The sequence below is a fragment of the Rattus norvegicus genome, chromosome 19 (assembly GCF_021556685.1).
Source record: "Rattus norvegicus strain SHRSP/BbbUtx chromosome 19, alternate assembly SHRSP_T2T, whole genome shotgun sequence".
NCBI lineage: Eukaryota > Metazoa > Chordata > Mammalia > Rodentia > Muridae > Rattus > Rattus norvegicus.
The window spans coordinates 32,518,116-32,537,436 of NC_141552.1; the positions used below are offsets into that span (position 1 = coordinate 32,518,116).

Consider the following 19,321-nt stretch of genomic DNA (forward strand, 5'->3'; position numbering starts at 1 on the left):
TTGCGTTTTCGTTCGTGGTGTTTTGGGGGGGATCCCCCCACCCTTAATCACACATAGAGCCAACAGAGAGCACGTGTGAAGCATCTCCCTGGAGCTTCCCGTGGAGCACACCCCGAGAAAGGCTTGAGGGACCGCCAGCTCCATTGGGTTTCTGGCCACCGATTGCCCGGAGGCCAGGACTTTCAAGAAGCCAAGAATGTTAGACTGTTGAGGGCGGCTCTAAATACCGGCAGATTCAAGGAAGAAAGGTGCGCCTGGAAGCTTCGGTGCACCCTGAGGGCGCACGTTGGTGTGTTTTCAAGCGCGCCGATTTGCGGGATAGGGACGAGTGCTAGCTTTAAACGTGCTCAGGTCTGCTCACGTTCCCGGGGGTTTGGGGAAAGCAAGCGGCTCGCACCCCAGGAGCGCGCAAATCCATCTTTGCCGAGAGATCTCTTTAAATATTCAGTGAGAAATAATGGCATTTGAAACACCACCTATGGAAACATTATTATCTTCATTCTTCAACATCAGAGCCTCTGATAGCTTCGTTTGTCTTTTTATCAAAATCTACTGTACCCAACAGAACCTGGGGAGAAGGAAAGAGCGAGGTGAGGGAGAAAGCGGGAGACTAGGGACCCGTGAGGGGTGGGAGAGCAAGAACAAAACTAAGAAAAGGGAGGAAGGGTGGACGGGAAGAATGAAAGAAGGGAGAAGTTAAACCAAGAAAGAATAAAGTCAGCAGACCGAAAAAAAGATATTTTCAACCAGCACACAAAAGATTAGGGGGGAAAGAACTGGGGAAAGGGGGCAAAAAGCCATTTAGGAGAGTGCGACATGGGTCCTGAGTTCCAAGGCTCTGGTGCGAAGGCTAGTGCCCACTTCGCGCGAGCCGACTGTGTCACGATCCAGACTCAAAGGCGCTCCAGAATTGGGGCGTCCTTATGAGCCCTCTCCTCTCCCGATCGCGAGATAGGGCAAGGATTGTGTATCTGCACCCCTCCCCCGCCTCCACCCCCATTACTCAGCCGAAGTTTAAGTTAGTTTAGTCCTTCGGGTGCAGGACTTCGGGAACCTCGGCGAGCGGAAACCCCGAGGCAGGAGGAGATCTAAGCTAAGCCAAGGACCGAGCCTCAGGTTCTCAGGCGCCTAAACCCGGAAGAGGGAGTGCAGGGCCCGGATCCCTGGGTCCCATGAGCGGGTAAGAGAGGCTGGCTCCCAGCTCTGGGAGACAGAGATGGAGAGAAAAGTTTGGGCGCCGCGCGTGGCAAGTGTCGGAAAAGTGAAGGCGAGTCGCGGCGTAGCTAGCGGGGCAGCGGACGGGACCCCCCCTCCACGCTCACACACTCCCGGCTCTAGGCAGCCACCTCGTTGCAGAGGAGGCGGCGGCCTCCAGCCCTAGGGCAGGGAGCACTAGGGTCCGGGGTAGAGGCGGTGCCTAGGTTCTGGCTCCAGCAGCACCACCCAGGCCGGGGGAGCTCTGCTTAGCACTGGATTAGCGGCGCCCCTCCCCTCCCTCCCGCCGAAACTGAACTCGGAGCTCAGTCAGGTCCCTGCTCTCCACCCTCCCCGGGCTTGGCGGCGCCACGGTGGCCGCCGCCTCCCCGCGGAGTGACGCGCCCTGCAGCCAACCGGGGCAGTCGGGGGGAGGTTCTGGAGGGGGTCCTGGGCGGAGCCGAGCCGCCCCCTTATCCCACGGGCTCGGGGCGCTTCTCCCGAAAACTTCAGCCCTAATTGTCCCGGGAATGTCCGAGGTAGAGAAAGGGAGCTAAGGAGGCTGGAGGGTCGCTGCTCCCTGGCAGGGAGAGGATGGGGTGGCGAGAAAACTGCCCCTCCCCCCAGGCCCCAAACCCATCACGTCCCCAAACCTTTCCTGGGTCCTCTTCTCCGCACCCCCGCGAGCCCGGGATCCTGAGAATGGAGAACTCTGGGCGAAGGATCTCCGAGCCAGGCGGCGGGCAGGCGGGAGGGAGGCCCGGCAGCGGGCGGGAGGCGGACCGGCGTGGGGCTGGCTCTTCCCCACTCGCTTTTTTTTTTTTATGAGAGTGGGGGTGGGCTGCTTTCTGGTAGCTCTTAAAGAAATGAAGGAACACTCACGAAACGGGGAGCCCTCCCCCACCCCGTCCCGCCACGGGACTCCCTCCCCCTCGCGGGCCAGAACGCAGCGCGGGAGTTGGGAAGTTCGCCGCTCGCCCGCAGCCTGGGTCCCCAGCCCCCGCCGCCAGCCCCACCCCCACGCGGCCCTGCTCCGCTAGGCTCCTGGGCGAGCATGCTAATTCGGGTCGGCCCAGCCCGGGATGGAGGGCGGGGGAGGGGGGAGGGGAACGAGCGGGGGGCGCCGGCCGGGGCGTTAGGCGCGCAGTGGCGAGGAGGCAGGCCCCCGGCGGCCGGGCCGCGGAGTCCCGGGCGGTCGCCAAGAGGGTTAACCAAGAGTCGGGCGGCGCGGCACGCAGAGCCAGCCCCGCGGCCGGCTTATTGGGCCAGCGCGCGGAGAGACAGGGGTCTGCAGCAAATCACGAACTAATTGATTAAGGCGAGCGGGTTTGAATAGCGCTGGCCCGATGCCAATCGCCTTTCAAAGAGCCCCTCTATGATTAATCGCAATGCATTATTGATAATCATAATTATAGCAGGACACATGCGCGCTGTGCCCGGGGCCGGGGAGCCGGGGAGGGGGCGGGCGGGCCGGCGGGCGGGGGGAGCCGCCGCCGCCGCCGCTCGATTTCCGTAATTTTGAGAAGATTTTTTTTAGTAATTTTTTATTCTGCCCCAGCTGATGTTTGAGCCAGCATGTCGCGGAGGAAGCAAGCGAAGCCTCAACATTTCCAATCCGACCCCGAAGTGGCCTCGCTCCCCCGGCGAGATGGTGAGTGCTCCGGCCCGCGCCGCGGACACCCAGACACGCACTCACACGCACACTCGGACCCACGCACACGCGGCGGGCTCCGCGCCCACCGGCGCTCTCGCCTTCTGCACTCGGCGCGTCTGATTTTATTTCATGCTTCCTCGATTTCAATTTGCCGGGCCAGGCTTCCCCCTGTCCCGGGAGAGCCAGCCTATCCCGGCTGGAGCTTTCCCGAGTTCCGTGTCTTCGACTGGGCGGAGTAGGGTCGACCGGCCAGCTCTCTCCTCCACCCAGCGGGTCGGAGAAGCCGCGGCCAGAACCCGGCCGCCCCGAGGGGCGATCTTGCGGGCAGGGGCCATCCGTGGATGCCCACGCGAGGTCTCTCCCGCTCCCCGCGCGCCACCCGGGTCCCCGGGCTGGGCCTCTGTCGCCTGGGCCTCGCCGCCCAGCCCTGCGGCCAATGTTAAAGAAGTTTACTTCGTGCGGGTGGCTGAACGCCGAGCGCGTGGGGAGCTCGCCGTAACCCCCCTCCCACCCCCGACTCTCTCGTTCCCACTTGACTAGCGGGCAAAATGTGGTACCTTTGGGGGTTCCGAGCCGTGAGAACAGGGAATTGGGGTGGAGGAGCGACGTCCCGGGGTCGCGGCCGAGTGCTGCCGGTCTCTCTGGAGACTGACTTAGGGACAGGGAAGTGTCGCTTGGTCCGGCTTCCCAAGTTTGTCCTCCTGTCGTTTCTCTCCACACTTGCAACCATAACCCGTCAAAGTCGGACTTGGATGTGTGCTCCCCACGTATTATGGAGTCTCATCCTTCCGGACCCGTCCTGGAAAGGGTCATTGGACACTTTCTCGGGTCCCCGGTGTTAGTCCGCCAGACCCCTGGAGCGAGCCGGCGACGAAGGCAGGGTTCGGAAAGGACTGGATGAGTCGGGAAAAGTTTGTGTGCGGGAACTGTGGCCTAGAATAGAAGAGACCCGAGCATGGAACTGGGGCTACTGAGGGAAGACCCCCTCCGACCCCAGCTTGACCTGAGCTGTTTTAGGCAGTTTCCGAGCTCCCAAGGCCAGAGGCTCCACTCTGTTTCGGGGGTCACCGGACTCTGCGCCTGACTTTCCGCTGCGTCGATCAGAGAGCGACCCGACCGAGGCTCGGCGGCTCCGCTGCCCCTCGGGATCCTCGATCCCGGGTGTGGAGGAGGGAGCTGCACCCCAGCAGAGCTCGGAAGCGTGACCTGAGATCCTCACCTCTGGCCACTCTGCTCTGTGAACGCGGTAGCCCTAAATCGTAGGCTCCGTCCCCAGAGGCCTGGCTTTGGGTGCGGGGACGCGCAGGCAGAGCCCGAGCGACAAGGGACCGCCAGCTTACTTCCTCCTCGCCGTTGGGAGAGGGCAGTCCTGGCTTGAGACACCTGGACATTTTTTCAGGCGATCTGAAAGCCATTAGGACAACTGTTTTGCCCAGCACCTTTTGAAGCTCGAAGCCTCACCAGTGTGATTCTGAGTCCTCCGGAAAGATCCCTTAAAACACACCCGGCTTCCCACCCCAAAAGAACCGGTTTGAGGGTAAAACCAGATGAAATTAACCAAGGCCGCAGCGACCACTCGGACTATTTTTGTGGGGTTTCTCGGCTAGTTTCGTAGGCTTCCTGCCGCCCCCACAACAATCTTTTTCTAAAGTCAGGCCTTAGCACTGGGATGCTGTTAAAACTTAACAATTTGCATACGGGGTGGGGGGAAATAACCTGGGGGAAGAAAGGTGGAGGGTTTTTTTTTTTTTGTTTGTTTTGGGGGTTTTGTTTTTTTAATTTGTATTGGTTGTTTGTATTCTCCACGCAAAAATTTTCAAAACTAACAACCACCACCTCGGGTTTCGGAAGGCAAGATGCTTGCTAGTGCTTTGCTTTGAGTCTGGATCTGGAATTTTTAATAGTTAAGGCTTCTCATAAAGCGATAGCATTAAAGGAGTTCACTGCCTCTCACTATTATTAGTTATTAGAACAATTTTTTTTTAGTTTATTTGAGCTTTGAGGTAAGTTAATTAAGGAACTGAATCAAGTTTCCCTTCTTTCTTTCTTTCTTCTTTTTCACTTAATTTCTCCTTTTTTTCTTCCTAAAAGCTGGTTCATTGTCCACAAAGCAGTGATTATCCTGAACGCCCTAGGAAGCACCCCCCCCTCCCAGGCCATTTCCCCCGCTCCCTCCTTTTCTTCAGTAGTAATAGTTTTAGATTATGACTGTTTTTACATGGCTGAACAATAAGTTTGGGAAAAGTTGCCTAGAGGGCAGGTTTTGTAATAGGGTTACAGGATTTAGTGTGCTGTAACAGTACTCCTACACCAGCAGCCCTCCCCACCAGCTGACAGTCAGGAGGGCCCCACCATACCCCAGCTCTTTTCATTTGGGGATAGTTGTTAGATACATAGAAATAAATGCTCGCGACACAGCTCTAGTTTGCTCTTAAAACTCGACTTTTCCTCAATGAGTCCAGCAATCTCCATCCGTTTCCCTACCTAGAACATGTGCCTGAGAAGCCACTGCTGGACCTTTGGTAGTTTTCCTTTGGAAGGCAATGCCTTAGCTCAGATGCCAGCCATACCCTTCCTCCTGTCTCAAGATGGTCTGATTACACAGCAAATGAAGTATCAGACATTACCAAAGTGGATCTTGCTCATGCCCCGCTCCCGTGCTGTCCCCCAAACTGTCTAACTTCTACACAGAGTCAAACCTAGAAAAGTTTTCAGAGCCAGCCACCGTGGCCATGAAGCAGGCACATTCCTGCTGTGTTCCGTGGCCTCATCTGTGTATTATGTACGTGTTGTGTCGAGTTTTACAAAGAAAGCTATGCCTTGCTAAGTGGCCATCCCAACACCTCCATTCCATTTTAAAAAAAAAAAAAAGAGAGAGAGAGATTATTTGGTTGACGTTAGATTATTTAATTAATCTTAGGACCTCGTTAATTTATTCTACTTGTGTATTCCTGTAAAGTTTTTTTTCTGCTTCTTATGAAAATAGAATTGTGGTAAGTAGGATCCATTTCTTAAAAGATATTCAACAAGTCTCCAGTTACTTGGAGAAAGATAACTAGCCTTGGAAAGATTATTTACCATGATGGATAAACCTTGGAAAAGAGAATGTGGGAATCTAGTGATCTAATAGGTGGTTACTTTTCTTTGAGTTTGGATTTCCAGGTGTGTGTGTGTGTGTGTGTGTGTGTGTGTGTGTGTGTGTGTGTGTGTGTGTGTTGGGATTTGGTTTGGTTTGGTTTGCTTCACTCCATTTAGTGATGGTTTCATGAGTCCTGCAGTCACTGGCAGGCCCCATTCTGTCTCCATTCGTTTTCAGTATTTTGCTGCTCGGCTTCTGAAAGGAGAGGATAGTATTGGAAGGAACCTAAAACATCGGGATTTACAGATAAAGCATTGACTCTCCTAAGAAATATCCTGAGAAACCCCCTCTTACTCATATTAATAAAGAAATTCTATTATTTACCAAAGTAATTTACTCATTGGAAGCAGCTCAATGGCCACACATTGATTTCTGGGCCCAAAAGGTTAGAGAGAACTATAATGAATTCTCTTAAAAAAAAAAAAAAACTGACACCTGCAAGATAAGGCAGTTGGAAAGAATTCATGTTTCATCAAGCCTATTTTAAGTTTGACAATAATAGCAAATTCTGGATGAGAAAATGTGAACTGTTTTTTGGTCTTGTTTTTGTTTTGTTGAGATTTGCTTCAGGCTGCAAATACTTTCTAAAATGTTAACAACAACAACAAAAAAAAAAAAAAAAAAAACAGGGCAAAGCCGGATCAGGCAGGAGATAAACTGTGGGGACGGAAGGTAGCTTTTTGGTATTGAGAATCTGTTGATGTATTTTACATCCAGTTTCTGCAATGGCTCAGGGCACAAGTACCAAATTACAGGGTTCTGTTTGGAAGCTGTTTCTCTTCTCCACGGCTGGAGGCTTCCAGTTGTCTTTTTTATACCAACAATATCCTTCAGAAGGCGGAAAGCCCACATTTTTCTGGTAGAGAATCTGGAGGGTGGTGGGAAGAGGGATTCGGGCAGGTTCCGGGGGTTTCAAAACTTAGCCAAGCTCACTCCGTGTGTAGTAACCAGAAAATCGAAATTCTTCTGCAGCTTAAAGGTGGCTTTTTCTAACACAGTCCCTAGTGCAGAAAGCCTGTATTCCAAAATATCCTTAGAGGATAGAGAAAGAGAATATTAACCTGAGGCTTGACACCCCTCCCCCAAGGAGGAAAAAAGTTTGTGCACCAGGCTTTAGAAAACCTGGATGTGTGGAGCTGTTTTAACCTTTGCCAGCCTCCTCCCATGCAGAGGTGACAAGGTCCAGATCATAATGTGTCCTTCAGTGTCTTCCCGGTGACCCCCAATTTGAGTCTTGCTAGTCACTTAGCAGGAACTTGGTAGTTTATTTTAGTTTCTCCTTATCAGCTTGGCTTCTTTTCCTAACCTTATTCCCCTGCCACCCCCAGATGCCAGACCCCCAAAGGGGAAGATTGACAGGTAGTTCCCACAGCTCAGCTTCACCCTCCAACAACCAGGATTTAGTTTCTTGTGACTTTGCCAATGTTTGTGTAGTCAGTGTTTAGATCTCGCCTTAAGGAGTCTCTCTTTTCCGTGTCATTGGAGTAAGTTGTGAACAAACCCTTGCTGTTGGATCCCCATCTAGTGTTCAATTTGATTCATCCACAGGGAAGACATTTTCCCCTTTCATTGTGAGCCGGAGGTGGGCCTGGACCAGAACTTTAAATGGAGTATCTTGTCCGTGTTATTTTTCTTTTTTTCCCAGAGGTTTCTCTTGTCTCCGTCCACACGAGCAGGGCCGACACTGTAAACTTGAAGGAGGCCAGTTCATTTGTCATTTGATTGCATGCTGCCTGAAAGGGACTTCAGGCACAGAAAATATGTGCAGCATATGTTGTATTTTACAGCTTTTTCTGGAACCTTAAGTTGGACATTCAGATCCCGCCTTAAAAAATAAAACAAGGCGAAAAGATAGAGCGTCGCTCGATCGAATACGTTCATGCTTGTCTTTGCAAGCAGGTCTGGTGGAAGGAACAGCCTGTTAAAATTAGGGGCCCCAAGTCCACCATTGTTCGAGTTCTATTAAGAAATGCTAATGTAGTCTTAAGGTACTAGCAAGTAGTATTAAGTGTCTTTCTGAGGAGCTCCCAAAGAAGAAACTAAATCTGGTAGAGCCTGGTGATTTGTTTCTAGTTTTTTGTTTTTTGGGGGTTTTTTTTCTTTTTTTTCCTGGTTTTCCTTTTCTTCCTTTCCTGACTGGCTGAACCTTTCTGTGCGAGGCAGAGTTTTATTTTTGCTTTCTGAGTAGACAGATAGGCTGCAACACTTCCATTTTTCTGCTTCCATTCTGCCCTGCTTGGTTAAGAGGAGAGAAAAGTGACACATTTGAATTAGGTACCTAAAAAAAAAAAAAAAAAAAAAAAAGCAAGAGCTTAAACATCTAGAATTTTAGTGTCAATTTGGTAATGATACAACATAACCTCCTTCCTCCCCCCCCCAAAAAAGAGCAGAAATTCTAAGCATCTTTTTGGGGTTGCTGGGGGTCAGGGGAAGCTCTTGCTTTGTAAATGTCCCTATCTGGCTGGAATTACGAAATTAATGTGAATGCAAAATCCATAGAAAAGGATCTGGAATGTGATTTTCACCACAATAGGGGGAACAAGGGAACTGCAGTTACTATAATGAGGTCACCAGTTGCCATCCTGTGTAACAGATTATTGAGAGAGATACAAGATAACAGAGAGTAGGATCAGGGGGAAAAAAGGAATTAGAGCACAGGGTGTGTGTGTGTGTGTGTGTGTGTGTGTGTGTGTGTGTGTGTGTGTGTATTTCTGCCTGCTTGTTATCTAATTGCAACTTAAAGTAGTCCTTTTAGTAGTTGAGGCAAAAGATCCATGCTGGTTTTCCCAGCCTGTCTCCTTTCTCTTGGAGCTACTTCGCTGGAATTCTGTTCACAATGCAGATGGGTTTGAAGTCAGGCACTTTGGAGCGGAGTAGCACCTGCTTCTGAACTGAATCAAAATAGATGCTAGGATTTGGGAGGAAGCAGATTGTTCATAAACATCAGGAAATTAAATTAGCTGATGGTACGGTGAGATCAAATGTCAGCTTCCTAAATTGTGAGAACTGAAGCTCAACTATGGCCAACTTTTTAAACAGGCTCTCCCTCTTAGAAGCAAGCAGGCATTGATTTCTCAGTGTCTGTTATTTTCTACATAATTAGCAGAATGCTAAATATATATTAAAAAAAAAAGTTCAGGTTGAAGAACTTGCAAATTCTCCAGTGAGTCTTGAAGCCGCACGAAATGCAGAATCCCAGTGCAGGGAAGTAGTAACCGGTGGGACCTTCTAAAGTAACCTTCCTTTTATTATTTTTTTCCCCCTATCTATTGTGAGAATATCAGATGTTCGCAAGTTACAAAGAATTAAAATGCCCTTTAACCGTGAGCACAGATGTGCTAAATATCTGAAGCAACCATATTGTAATGTGTACAATTGTTGAAGTCAGTTTTCTGATTTCCCTTGCTAGTTATTTAGTTCTGAATCTGTCATTATTTGTCTAAGCCCAGCTGACCAAGCAAAACTGTGTTTTAAAGTGGCTTTATGTTTTGATAAATGTGAGCTGGTTGAAAAGTATTTTCCACTGAATGCAGAGCTTAATAGAACATGCTGACATAATAGTTTTAATGCACTTTGTTGAAAATGTGTGAACAAACGGAATAGCTTTTGTTCCTTCATAATTGGTTGTAAAAGTAGATGGAGACATAACCATTACATATGGAAATGCGCAAAGAGAAAGAAATAACATTTCTGTTGAATATATTAGGACTCGCATTTCCCAGTTGAAAATAAGCATCTGAAATGGGGGGCATCATTTAAAATCAGTTGTCAAAATACGAAGCTTTCAACAGAATTTTTTTTTTGTCACATCATTTTTGTCCCGAGTGAAGCAGGGGGTTAACTTTAACAAATTTCATTTAATATTTTGTTTGCCTTATTTCGAGGCAGGAGAAGAGAGAGGAAAGTGTTTAAAGCAGCACCTCCAGCGAGCATGGGAATCTGGTGCCAATTAGGACGATTAAACATTAAATTAAAACTGGATCATTATTGGTATTTTCTGCTACAACTGCGATTTGTTTTGTGTTGTTAATGCGGGTTGCACTACAACCCCGTGTAGATTTAAAGATGGGGATTAGGAAAGCTGGCTTATTAAATATAACTCAGCCACTAAAATAACTATCCCAGAGAGGAGAGTGTGCACGCGTCGCTTCGCTCCTCCGGGCCAGCATGCTTTACCAGGGGCCCTAATCAACTTCCATCACTGCAGGCAGATAGAGTTAAGGAATTTTCACAACTGACTGTTTAGGTGTTAATTGTATTTTCTGAAATGCAAAACTCTTGGAGCTTCTTAGCTCTCAATCCAAAAAGGTAACCTCTGGCTCCTTTGGGTGGACTCTGAGTTGACTGGGATCTGTGGGGTGGGCAGCATTTTGATTTCCCATGTATTCATATTTTCGATTACTTTTTTTTTCCTCCTGCAAGTTTTCTAGAAGATTCAATTTGGAAGTCATGGAAACTACCTATTATCTGATTCAGCTCTGTAGAAAAGCACGCAGGGAGGTAATCCTTGAATTAAACAGTTTTTTTCACAGCCTTTGGAGATGACCACACACCATTTTGACAACAGGAGTTGGTGTTCCCCATGCTGAGCAAACAAGGGGACGCCATCCTGTCTTTGAATAGGATGTTAGCTTGGAGTTGGAGATTTTGATGTTTAGTTTACAAATGGATCTTAGTGAGAAGACATCTGAACAGCCAGCGAAGCCAAAAAAACGGTCAAGGGGTGTGTGTGTGTGTGTGTGGGTGTGTGTGTGGGTGTGTGTGCGCGCGCGCATGTGTGCATGCATGCTGTGTGTGTGCGTGCACACATGTTCAGGGCAATCTGTTTGGCAATTGATAACAGTAAAAGGCAAAGTATTTTTGAAGGCAAGAATTTCAGACAAGAATTGCCAAACTCTCGTGCAAGCATGATTTCTTAAGGAAGGGAGCACCTCTCAGCACACTCTTCCTTAGCTAGTATTTAGCAGAACTGTGGGTGCTGTGCCGGGTTATAGAGGCAGAAAGGCCACTTTAGGAGCTCTTTAGGACATTGCCACTTGAAATGTGGGGGCATACACTCTTTGCCTAGGAGGATGCACACCAGAGCTCATTCCTGCATTTGAAGAGTAGCCGTCTGTGGGGCGATGCATAGGTACCGGGCAGGCCTGCAAGGGATCACAAGCCTGCGCTCTCTCCGTTCCGTGTGTGTGTGTGTGCGGGCGTGTGGGTGTTGCTTTCTAGCGTGCGGTGGGAATGGATCTGTTACTGATGAGACTGACCTGTGTTTGTCACTGCTGGGCCTGAGCTCAGTTTCCAGGCAGGGACTTGAGGTGATTCTGGAGTCTCAGTCCCCAGCTGGGTGATACGCCTTTTCCCCCACCCTTGTCAACAACTGATTGGAGCCTGAATGACTACAAATTAGTTTAGTGACAGAACAGACTGTCACAGATATCTTTGCATCAGTTGAAAATGAATAAGGTTGACAGAAACTCAAGAGCCTAATAAGTCCTCAGTGTGCTTGAGGGACCCTCTCCCGGCAAGTAGACAATCGGTGTATAAAATATTGGAAATCAATATTCTGCTATGGAATTTCATTATGTACCAATATCCTCCCTTCATGGTATTTTATATTTTGATGCATTATCTAAAGGCCTTAACTATCCAAAATACCAGCTGGACAGGAACCCCTCAACACCGGGAAGCACAGCCTGGCTTTCAAGGGCTGTGTTTGGAGTTTTGGCAGAGAGAGAATTTTTCGTGGCCCTTTCTGTCATTTTCAAGTCATTCCTGACAGTCTGTCCTGGCTTCATTTTTAACCCTGCACTTTTTGATGTTCATAGGGGACACAGAGAAGGGTCAACCAAGTCGCCCCACTAAGAGCAAAGATGCCCACGTCTGTGGCCGGTGCTGCGCTGAATTCTTTGAATTATCAGACCTTCTGCTCCACAAAAAGAGCTGCACTAAGAATCAATTAGTTTTGATCGTCAATGAAAGTCCAGCCTCCCCACCAAAAACCTTCCCTCCCGGCCCGCCGTCTCTCAACAATCCTGATGAGCAAATGAAATTCGTGGCGAGTAAAGCAGACCAAGAAGACTGCGGCGACCTTTCAGAACACAAGGGACTCGACAGGGAAGAGTCCATGGAGACGGAGGTCCCAGTTGCCACCAGCAGCAGCAGCAGCAACGGTGGCACTCTGAGCAGTGTCACCAACATCGCCACCCCAAGCTGCCACAGCGGCTCTTCCACGGGTACCTCAGCGATCACAACCTCTCTACCTCAACTTGGGGACCTGACGACACTGGGCAACTTCTCGGTGATCAACAGCAACGTCATCATTGAAAATCTCCAGAGCACCAAGGTGGCGGTGGCCCAGTTCTCCCAGGAAGCGAGGTGTGGGGGGGCCTCTGGAGGCAAGCTGCTCATCTCGGCCCTCATGGAGCAGCTCCTAGCTCTGCAGCAGCAGCAGATCCACCAGCTGCAGCTCATAGAACAGATTCGTCACCAAATACTGCTGCTGGCTTCTCAGAACGCAGATCTGTCAGCCTCTTCTGTTCCTTCTCAAGGTACTTTACGAACGTCTGCCAACCCCTTGACCACACTAAGTTCCCATTTGTCTCAGCAGCTGGCGGTGGCAGCTGGATTAGCACAGAGCCTTGCTAGCCAATCTGCCAACATCAGCGGTGTGAAGCAGCTCCCCCCAGTCCAGCTACCTCAGAGCAGCTCCGGCACCATCATCCCGCCCAGTAGTGGCCCATCTCCCAACGTGAGCATGGTGACAGCAACAGTTCCCACCCCGTCCTCGGAAAAAGTGGCTTCCAATGCTGGTGCCTCCCATGTCAGCCCCCCGGCCGTCTCAGCATCATCCTCACCAGCAGCATTCGCAATAAGCAGTCTGTTGAGTCCTGCATCTAACCCACTTCTACCTCAGCCGACCCCAGCTAATGCTGTTTTCCCTACCCCTTTGCCTAACATTGCGACAACTGCAGAAGATTTAAACGCCCTGTCTGCCTTGGCCCAGCAAAGAAAAAGCAAGCCACCAAATGTCACTGCCTTCGAAGCAAAGAGTACTTCAGACGAGGCATTCTTTAAACACAAGTGTAGGTTCTGTGCAAAGGTCTTTGGGAGTGACAGTGCCTTGCAGATCCACTTGCGCTCCCATACTGGAGAGAGGCCGTTCAAGTGCAACATCTGTGGGAACAGGTTCTCCACCAAGGGCAACCTGAAAGTCCACTTTCAGCGCCACAAAGAGAAGTACCCCCACATCCAGATGAACCCCTACCCCGTACCGGAGCACTTGGACAACGTCCCTACGAGCACCGGCATCCCCTACGGCATGTCCATCCCTCCAGAGAAGCCGGTCACCAGCTGGCTAGACACCAAGCCGGTCCTGCCCACTCTGACCACTTCCGTCGGCCTGCCATTGCCTCCTACCCTCCCAAGCCTCACGCCCTTCATCAAGACGGAAGAACCAGCTCCCATCCCAATTAGCCATTCTGCTGCCAGCCCCCAAGGCTCAGTCAAAAGTGACTCGGGGGCCCCCGATTTGGCCACAAGAAACCCAAGTGGGGTCCCAGAGGAAGCCGAAGGGTCTGCTGTGCCCCCCTTCGGTGGCAAGGGTGAAGACAGTAGCGTGGTAAGCTCCATCCCGACAGCGGGCAGCAGTGCCCTGAACTCCCCAGTGGCTGATGGTGGTGCAGGAGGGACCACCTTCACCAACCCTCTGTTGCCCCTCATGTCTGAGCAGTTCAAGGCCAAGTTTCCTTTTGGGGGACTCTTAGATTCAGCCCAGGCCTCAGAGACATCCAAGCTGCAGCAACTGGTAGAAAACATTGACAAGAAGGCCACCGACCCCAACGAGTGTGTCATCTGCCATCGGGTTCTGAGCTGTCAGAGCGCTTTGAAAATGCACTACCGAACACACACCGGGGAGAGGCCCTTCAAGTGTAAGATCTGCGGCCGGGCTTTTACCACGAAAGGGAACCTCAAGACCCACTACAGCGTCCATCGGGCTATGCCCCCACTCAGAGTCCAGCATTCCTGCCCCATCTGTCAGAAGAAGTTCACAAACGCAGTGGTCCTCCAGCAGCACATCCGTATGCACATGGGAGGCCAGATCCCGAACACCCCGGTCCCTGACAACTACCCCGAGTCCATGGAGTCTGACACAGGCTCCTTCGATGAGAAGAATTTCGATGACTTAGACAACTTCTCAGATGAGAACATGGAAGAGTGTCCTGAGGGCAGCATCCCGGATACGCCCAAGTCAGCTGACGCTTCCCAAGACAGCCTGTCGTCTTCACCTCTGCCACTCGAGATGTCCAGCATCGCCGCTTTGGAAAATCAGATGAAGATGATCAACGCTGGCCTGGCCGAGCAGCTGCAGGCCAGCCTGAAGTCGGTGGAGAACGGGTCAGTGGAAGGAGATGTACTGACCAATGACTCATCCTCAGTGGGTGGGGATGTGGAGAGCCAGAGTTCGGGCAGCCCAGCCATCTCAGAGTCTACCTCTTCTATGCAGGCTCTGTCCCCATCCAACAGCACCCAAGAGTTCCACAAGTCACCCAATGTTGAGGAAAAGCCACAGAGAGTGGGGCCAGGCGAGTTTGCCAATGGCCTGTCTCCCACCCCAGTGAACGGAGGTGCTTTGGACTTGACCTCTAGTCATGCAGAGAAAATCATCAAAGAAGATTCCCTGGGAATCCTCTTCCCTTTCAGAGACCGGGGTAAATTTAAAAACACTGCTTGTGACATTTGTGGCAAAACCTTTGCTTGTCAGAGTGCCTTGGACATTCATTACAGAAGTCATACCAAAGAGAGACCGTTCATTTGCACAGTTTGCAGTCGTGGCTTTTCCACAAAGGGGAATTTGAAGCAGCACATGTTGACACATCAGATGCGAGATCTGCCATCGCAGCTCTTTGAGCCCAGTTCCAACCTCGGCCCCAATCAGAACTCTGCGATGATTCCCGCCAGCTCGTTGTCATCTCTCATCAAAACAGAGGTCAACGGCTTTGTGCACGTTTCTCCTCAGGACAGTAAGGATGCCCCCACTAGTCATGTCCCTTCGGGGCCTCTGTCATCCTCTGCGACATCCCCGGTTCTGCTCCCAGCTCTGCCCCGGAGAACCCCCAAACAGCACTATTGTAACACATGTGGTAAAACCTTCTCTTCCTCGAGTGCCCTGCAGATCCACGAGAGAACTCACACTGGAGAGAAGCCCTTTGCTTGCACTATCTGTGGAAGAGCATTCACAACGAAAGGCAATCTGAAGGTACCTGCCCCCTGCCGCCCCTCAGCCCTAACTTACTCCCTCGGTTGATGCTAGTGTGTGCTCCTGGAGCCCTCAGCTGCATAGTCAGGGAGAAGGTTCTGGAAAGGGGGACCTGCTCCACTCAGCTGAGGGGGGAGACATGGAGGAGCCTTTCGAGGTCAGGATCATGGCAGGGACAAGGGCAGCCTGTAGCTCGCTGCCTGTCCCAAGGCCTTGAATAATTTGGTACCTCAGTGAAGCAGCAGGCCTCTCTCTGCTGTCTAGCTTAAGTGCATCAAATGAATTGCTTTACCTACCAAATCAGACAGCCTGGCGTTGCCATGGGGTATTGATTAAAGACCTCCGTGTGGCCTGCACACTGCCCATATCACTTAATAATTACAGCTCTCTACGGCTCTCTCCGGCACGTATGCCGCTATTTTTCATAACCCGAGCCTCGCACGGTTTATTTTTCTAGAAACAGTAACATCACTCCTCGGCTAATGGGTATTATGATAATTGATTACACGACATTTCCTACTGATATGTGTTGGAAATAAAGCAAATACGCTCGGTCTAGAGCAACAGTTGAGTACTGTCGCTGTGTACATTTTTCTGTTGACAGAGTATTCCTCTGGAGGTGGCTGCCAGTAATGTGGGATGAATAATTACTTTCTGGGTTTTCTCTCTGTGCAGGCCCTCCAATGGGCAATCAGCGAGGGCTGCTCTCTTCCCATCTGAAAACGACATCTACGGGGTAAAGGGTGTCAGATACAATCCTTAGCCCTGGAATGGGAGTGGACATAACAATTTTAACCCTGAGAGGAGCTATCTGCAGCAGCCTGGCTTGTTTGAGGCCATTATAAGCTAAATACGGGTAATAAAGAAAGAGTAAGTAAGGCGAGTTAGCCCAGGAAGAGGAGAGCCAGCCCAGTGCCGCAGAGAGCAGACACGTTATTACTGGACCATGGGAGTGGATGGTTCCTGGTGTCTCTTCCCCTGTCTGTCGTGTAATAAGAATAGACATTTAGGCCACTTGCTTTGTCGAGTGTTGGGATACGAGTTGAGACAGATTCAGCTATTAAGCTCCCGGCTCTGTTTTCTCCCTCTCTCTCTTCCCCAACCCACCTCACAGGTCCACATGGGCACTCATATGTGGAACAGTACCCCTGCACGCCGGGGCCGCCGGCTCTCAGTGGATGGCCCCATGACATTTCTAGGAGGGAATCCTGTCAAGTTCCCAGAAATGTTCCAGAAGGATCTGGCGGCGAGGTCAGGAAGCGGGGATCCGTCCAGCTTTTGGAACCAGTATACAGCAGCACTGTCCAACGGGCTGGCCATGAAGGCCAACGAGATCTCTGTCATTCAGAATGGTGGCATCCCTCCAATTCCTGGAAGCCTGGGCAACGGGAGCAGCTCACCTATCAGCGGGCTGACAGGGAACGTGGAAAAGCTGGGGAATTCGGAACCCAGTGCTCCCCTGGCTGGTCTGGAGAAAATGGCGAGCAGCGAGAACGGAACCAACTTCCGTTTCACCCGCTTCGTGGAGGACAGCAAAGAGATCGTCACGAGCTAAAGCTGCCAGAGCGTTTCTACTCAAAATGCCGCCCGAGGTTGCCTCCTGCCCCCGCCCCTTACCTTCTGGCCCCTGGGACTATGAACTACATTATGAAGACATTCTTTTGTACGTTGTTCAACCTCTAGAGTTCTAAGAAAGCTTATTTATTAGTGCTATAACCTTGCTTTGCAAACAGAGTGCAAGCATTAACTTTGGTCTTCTGTATTTTGGACTAAATACTAATGGACTAGAGTGCTCTAAGCTTGCTGTAACATTTATGGCAATCGCAAGTTGCCCTGCTAGGCGGTCTTAATCTGGCATTAACTTATTTTCTATATCCAGTTTAATATGAATCTGGTGTTGATGCAATGCCTCCGTGATACGTTAGATCTCTAATAAAGTCTGTATATAAATGTACACTTTGATCCTGCTGGAAAATTTTATCAGCAAACACATTGTCTAATCTTTCCAAACAGATTTAAGGGAAGGACTTTTAAGTACAAGGCTGAACATTTGAAAGGCTTAGGGTTTTTGTTGTTGTTGTTTGTTTGTTTGTTTGTTTTGGGTTTTGTTTTCATTTTGATTCTGAACTTCAACCTGCTTTTTTTTGTTTGTTTGTTTTTGTTGGTTTTGTTTTGAAGAGTTAACCATTTCCGTTTTGAACCATTCGTATTGTGCTTTTTACTTGAGTCGTCTTCGATGTTAACCAGTTTCTGTACAGTAATAAGCACGCAGAATTCTTTAGAGGGAAAAAAAACCCCACAAGTGTTGTTTTGGTAGTTGAAACTGAGATGTAGCATTTTTGCCTTGTAGGGTATCTTCACAGTAGAAAAAGACGTGTGCTGGGATTTCACAATGCTGCTAACGATAGCATCTTGAACGACCTTCAGTGGAGAAATGTAGATGCTCTTGTATATACAATAAGAAATATCCCTTTCATTAAAATGTACATATGTCCCTTACAAGAGCAAATGCTCCTTGATAAGAGCAGGTATAATGTTGGTTTATTTTGTATTAGATATGGGAGGAAAGAAATGGACTGTTACATGCACTTTCTTGGAAAGTTGAAAGGGGGGGTTCCAATTTCTTTAACATTTAATACTTACTAACAACAGAGATACTGTAATTTTACTCAAGTAATCAAATACATTTTTTTTGCAACAGATAAAGCAACACATTGTGTCTGTGTTTTTAGAGTGCATTTCTATTTAGCCAAGGGCCCTAAAGGTAGTTTAACATTTCCCTAGGTGGCTGTAAATTGTGTGTGTGAGCTGGTGTCTCTAAATAGGAAAAATTCTAAAAGGTATAACAGAATCAGGCTTGCCTGGGGCCTGCCTTTTGCTTTCGTTTGGGTTTTTTCGTTTGTTTGGTCAGTTGGTTGGTTGGTTTTTGTTTTCTTGTTTGTTTGGGTTTTTTTTGTTTGTTTGCTTGTTTTTGAGATGCGGTAACCTACCTAGTTCCACCAGATCCATTTCTTGTTTGGGAATGTACACATCCGATCTTCTCCCACTCCATATCCAAAGAGAGGGGGGAGAAAAACGTTAGTTTTGGTTAGAGACCTCATCCTGACAGGTAAGGTCGGTCCCTTAAACAGGATCGGTGGATTTTAGCTTTTAACTATCCTAGTTCCATTTCCCTTGATTCTGTGGTGTTTTTTCAGGCAGCTGAGAGCTGCTGTTGCTGGAGAATTCCCCATGCAACAGGGTTATATAATCTGACTAGAAACTGGGCCTCAACCCAGGAGGTGAACATTTTCCTTTATTTAATTAGTCTTTTAGGCATTTAGAAGCACATACATATTTAAAAGGACAGCACACACCAAAAAAATCTATTATACAGGTCTGTAGGAGCAACTTGAAACAGTTCATCATCCAAGTTAACCTTAGTCTTCTTCCTTGTTCCAAGGGCATGTTTTACATCTGTGAGCCCGATTGCCACAGAGTGGCAATAGGCAGGGTGGAAGTTGTCTGCCCAGGGGGTCGACGGGAACTCACTTTGTCTTTGAGAGGTGATGAATCTCACTGGCTGTGCCCAGGTGAGGCTGATGAACCAGGGCCAACCTGGGCGACTCCAGCAGAAGATCCCAGCAGGCCTGGGCTAGTCCAAGGCCACTGGTTTGTCCCTACACTCCAAAGTCCAGGAGCCGCGAGGGTGCTTAAAACGCTGATTAGGCGGCAGGTTCAGCGGTGATGTTCGGGGACGGAGGGTAGCCCTTGTTCTCTGTCCTGACCGCGCAGGGCGAGCCCCCTCCCCTCATCCCCCAAGTCAGAGATGGTGGACAGAGTGAGGGAACAGATCAGATGCTTTGGTTCCCGTTCACCTCCCGCCACTCTGCCTGCAGCCTTCCCCCACTCCCGCTCCAGGAGTGAGCACAGGGTTAAGAGGCCAGATGTTCTGTTCTGTCCCAGAGGCGACGGTCTAGTAGGTCTCGTCGGTCCAGGAGGGGCGTCTTTCCCAGCCCTGGCACGAAGTCTGGGGACGTAGGGGATATCCCCGGGCTGCGGCCACCACGAGGGGCCAAGCAGTGACAGCGCCTTTGCCACCCTC

General features: G+C 49.8%; 1 protein-coding gene and 1 long non-coding RNA gene across 6 annotated transcripts in view; one reads left to right on the plus strand and one right to left on the minus strand.

The window, feature by feature from the left end:
• The window catches only part of LOC102553576 (uncharacterized), a 61,861-nt gene extending 57,768 nt beyond the window's left edge, over positions 1-4,093 (minus strand). The window contains exon 1 of one of the 3 annotated variants that reach the window (XR_015643567.1): positions 3,406-4,093. This is a non-coding gene — a long non-coding RNA (uncharacterized LOC102553576). Of the gene's footprint in view, positions 1-1,847; positions 1,899-3,405 lie in introns of those variants that run through there. The other 2 variants (XR_015643566.1, XR_015643568.1) reach the window with 2 other exon arrangements.
• Positions 1,027-17,947, plus strand: Sall1 (spalt-like transcription factor 1). 3 transcript variants are annotated; one of them, XM_087594512.1, is made up of 4 exons: positions 1,027-1,180; positions 2,753-2,845; positions 11,807-15,237; positions 16,352-17,947. In XM_087594512.1, the coding sequence occupies exons 2-4, from the start codon at positions 2,770-2,772 to the stop codon at positions 16,790-16,792; spliced, it is 3,948 nt and encodes a 1,315-aa protein (XP_087450638.1). In that variant the 5' UTR covers positions 1,027-1,180; positions 2,753-2,769; the 3' UTR covers positions 16,793-17,947. The 3 variants fall into 3 exon arrangements, with proteins under 3 accessions (XP_087450638.1, XP_087450637.1, NP_001100885.2); XM_087594511.1 differs by lacking the exon at positions 1,027-1,180 and adding an exon at positions 1,670-1,733; NM_001107415.2 differs by lacking the exon at positions 1,027-1,180 and having other exon boundaries at positions 2,745-2,845; positions 16,352-17,943.
• Positions 17,948-19,321: the final 1,374 nt, after the last annotated feature.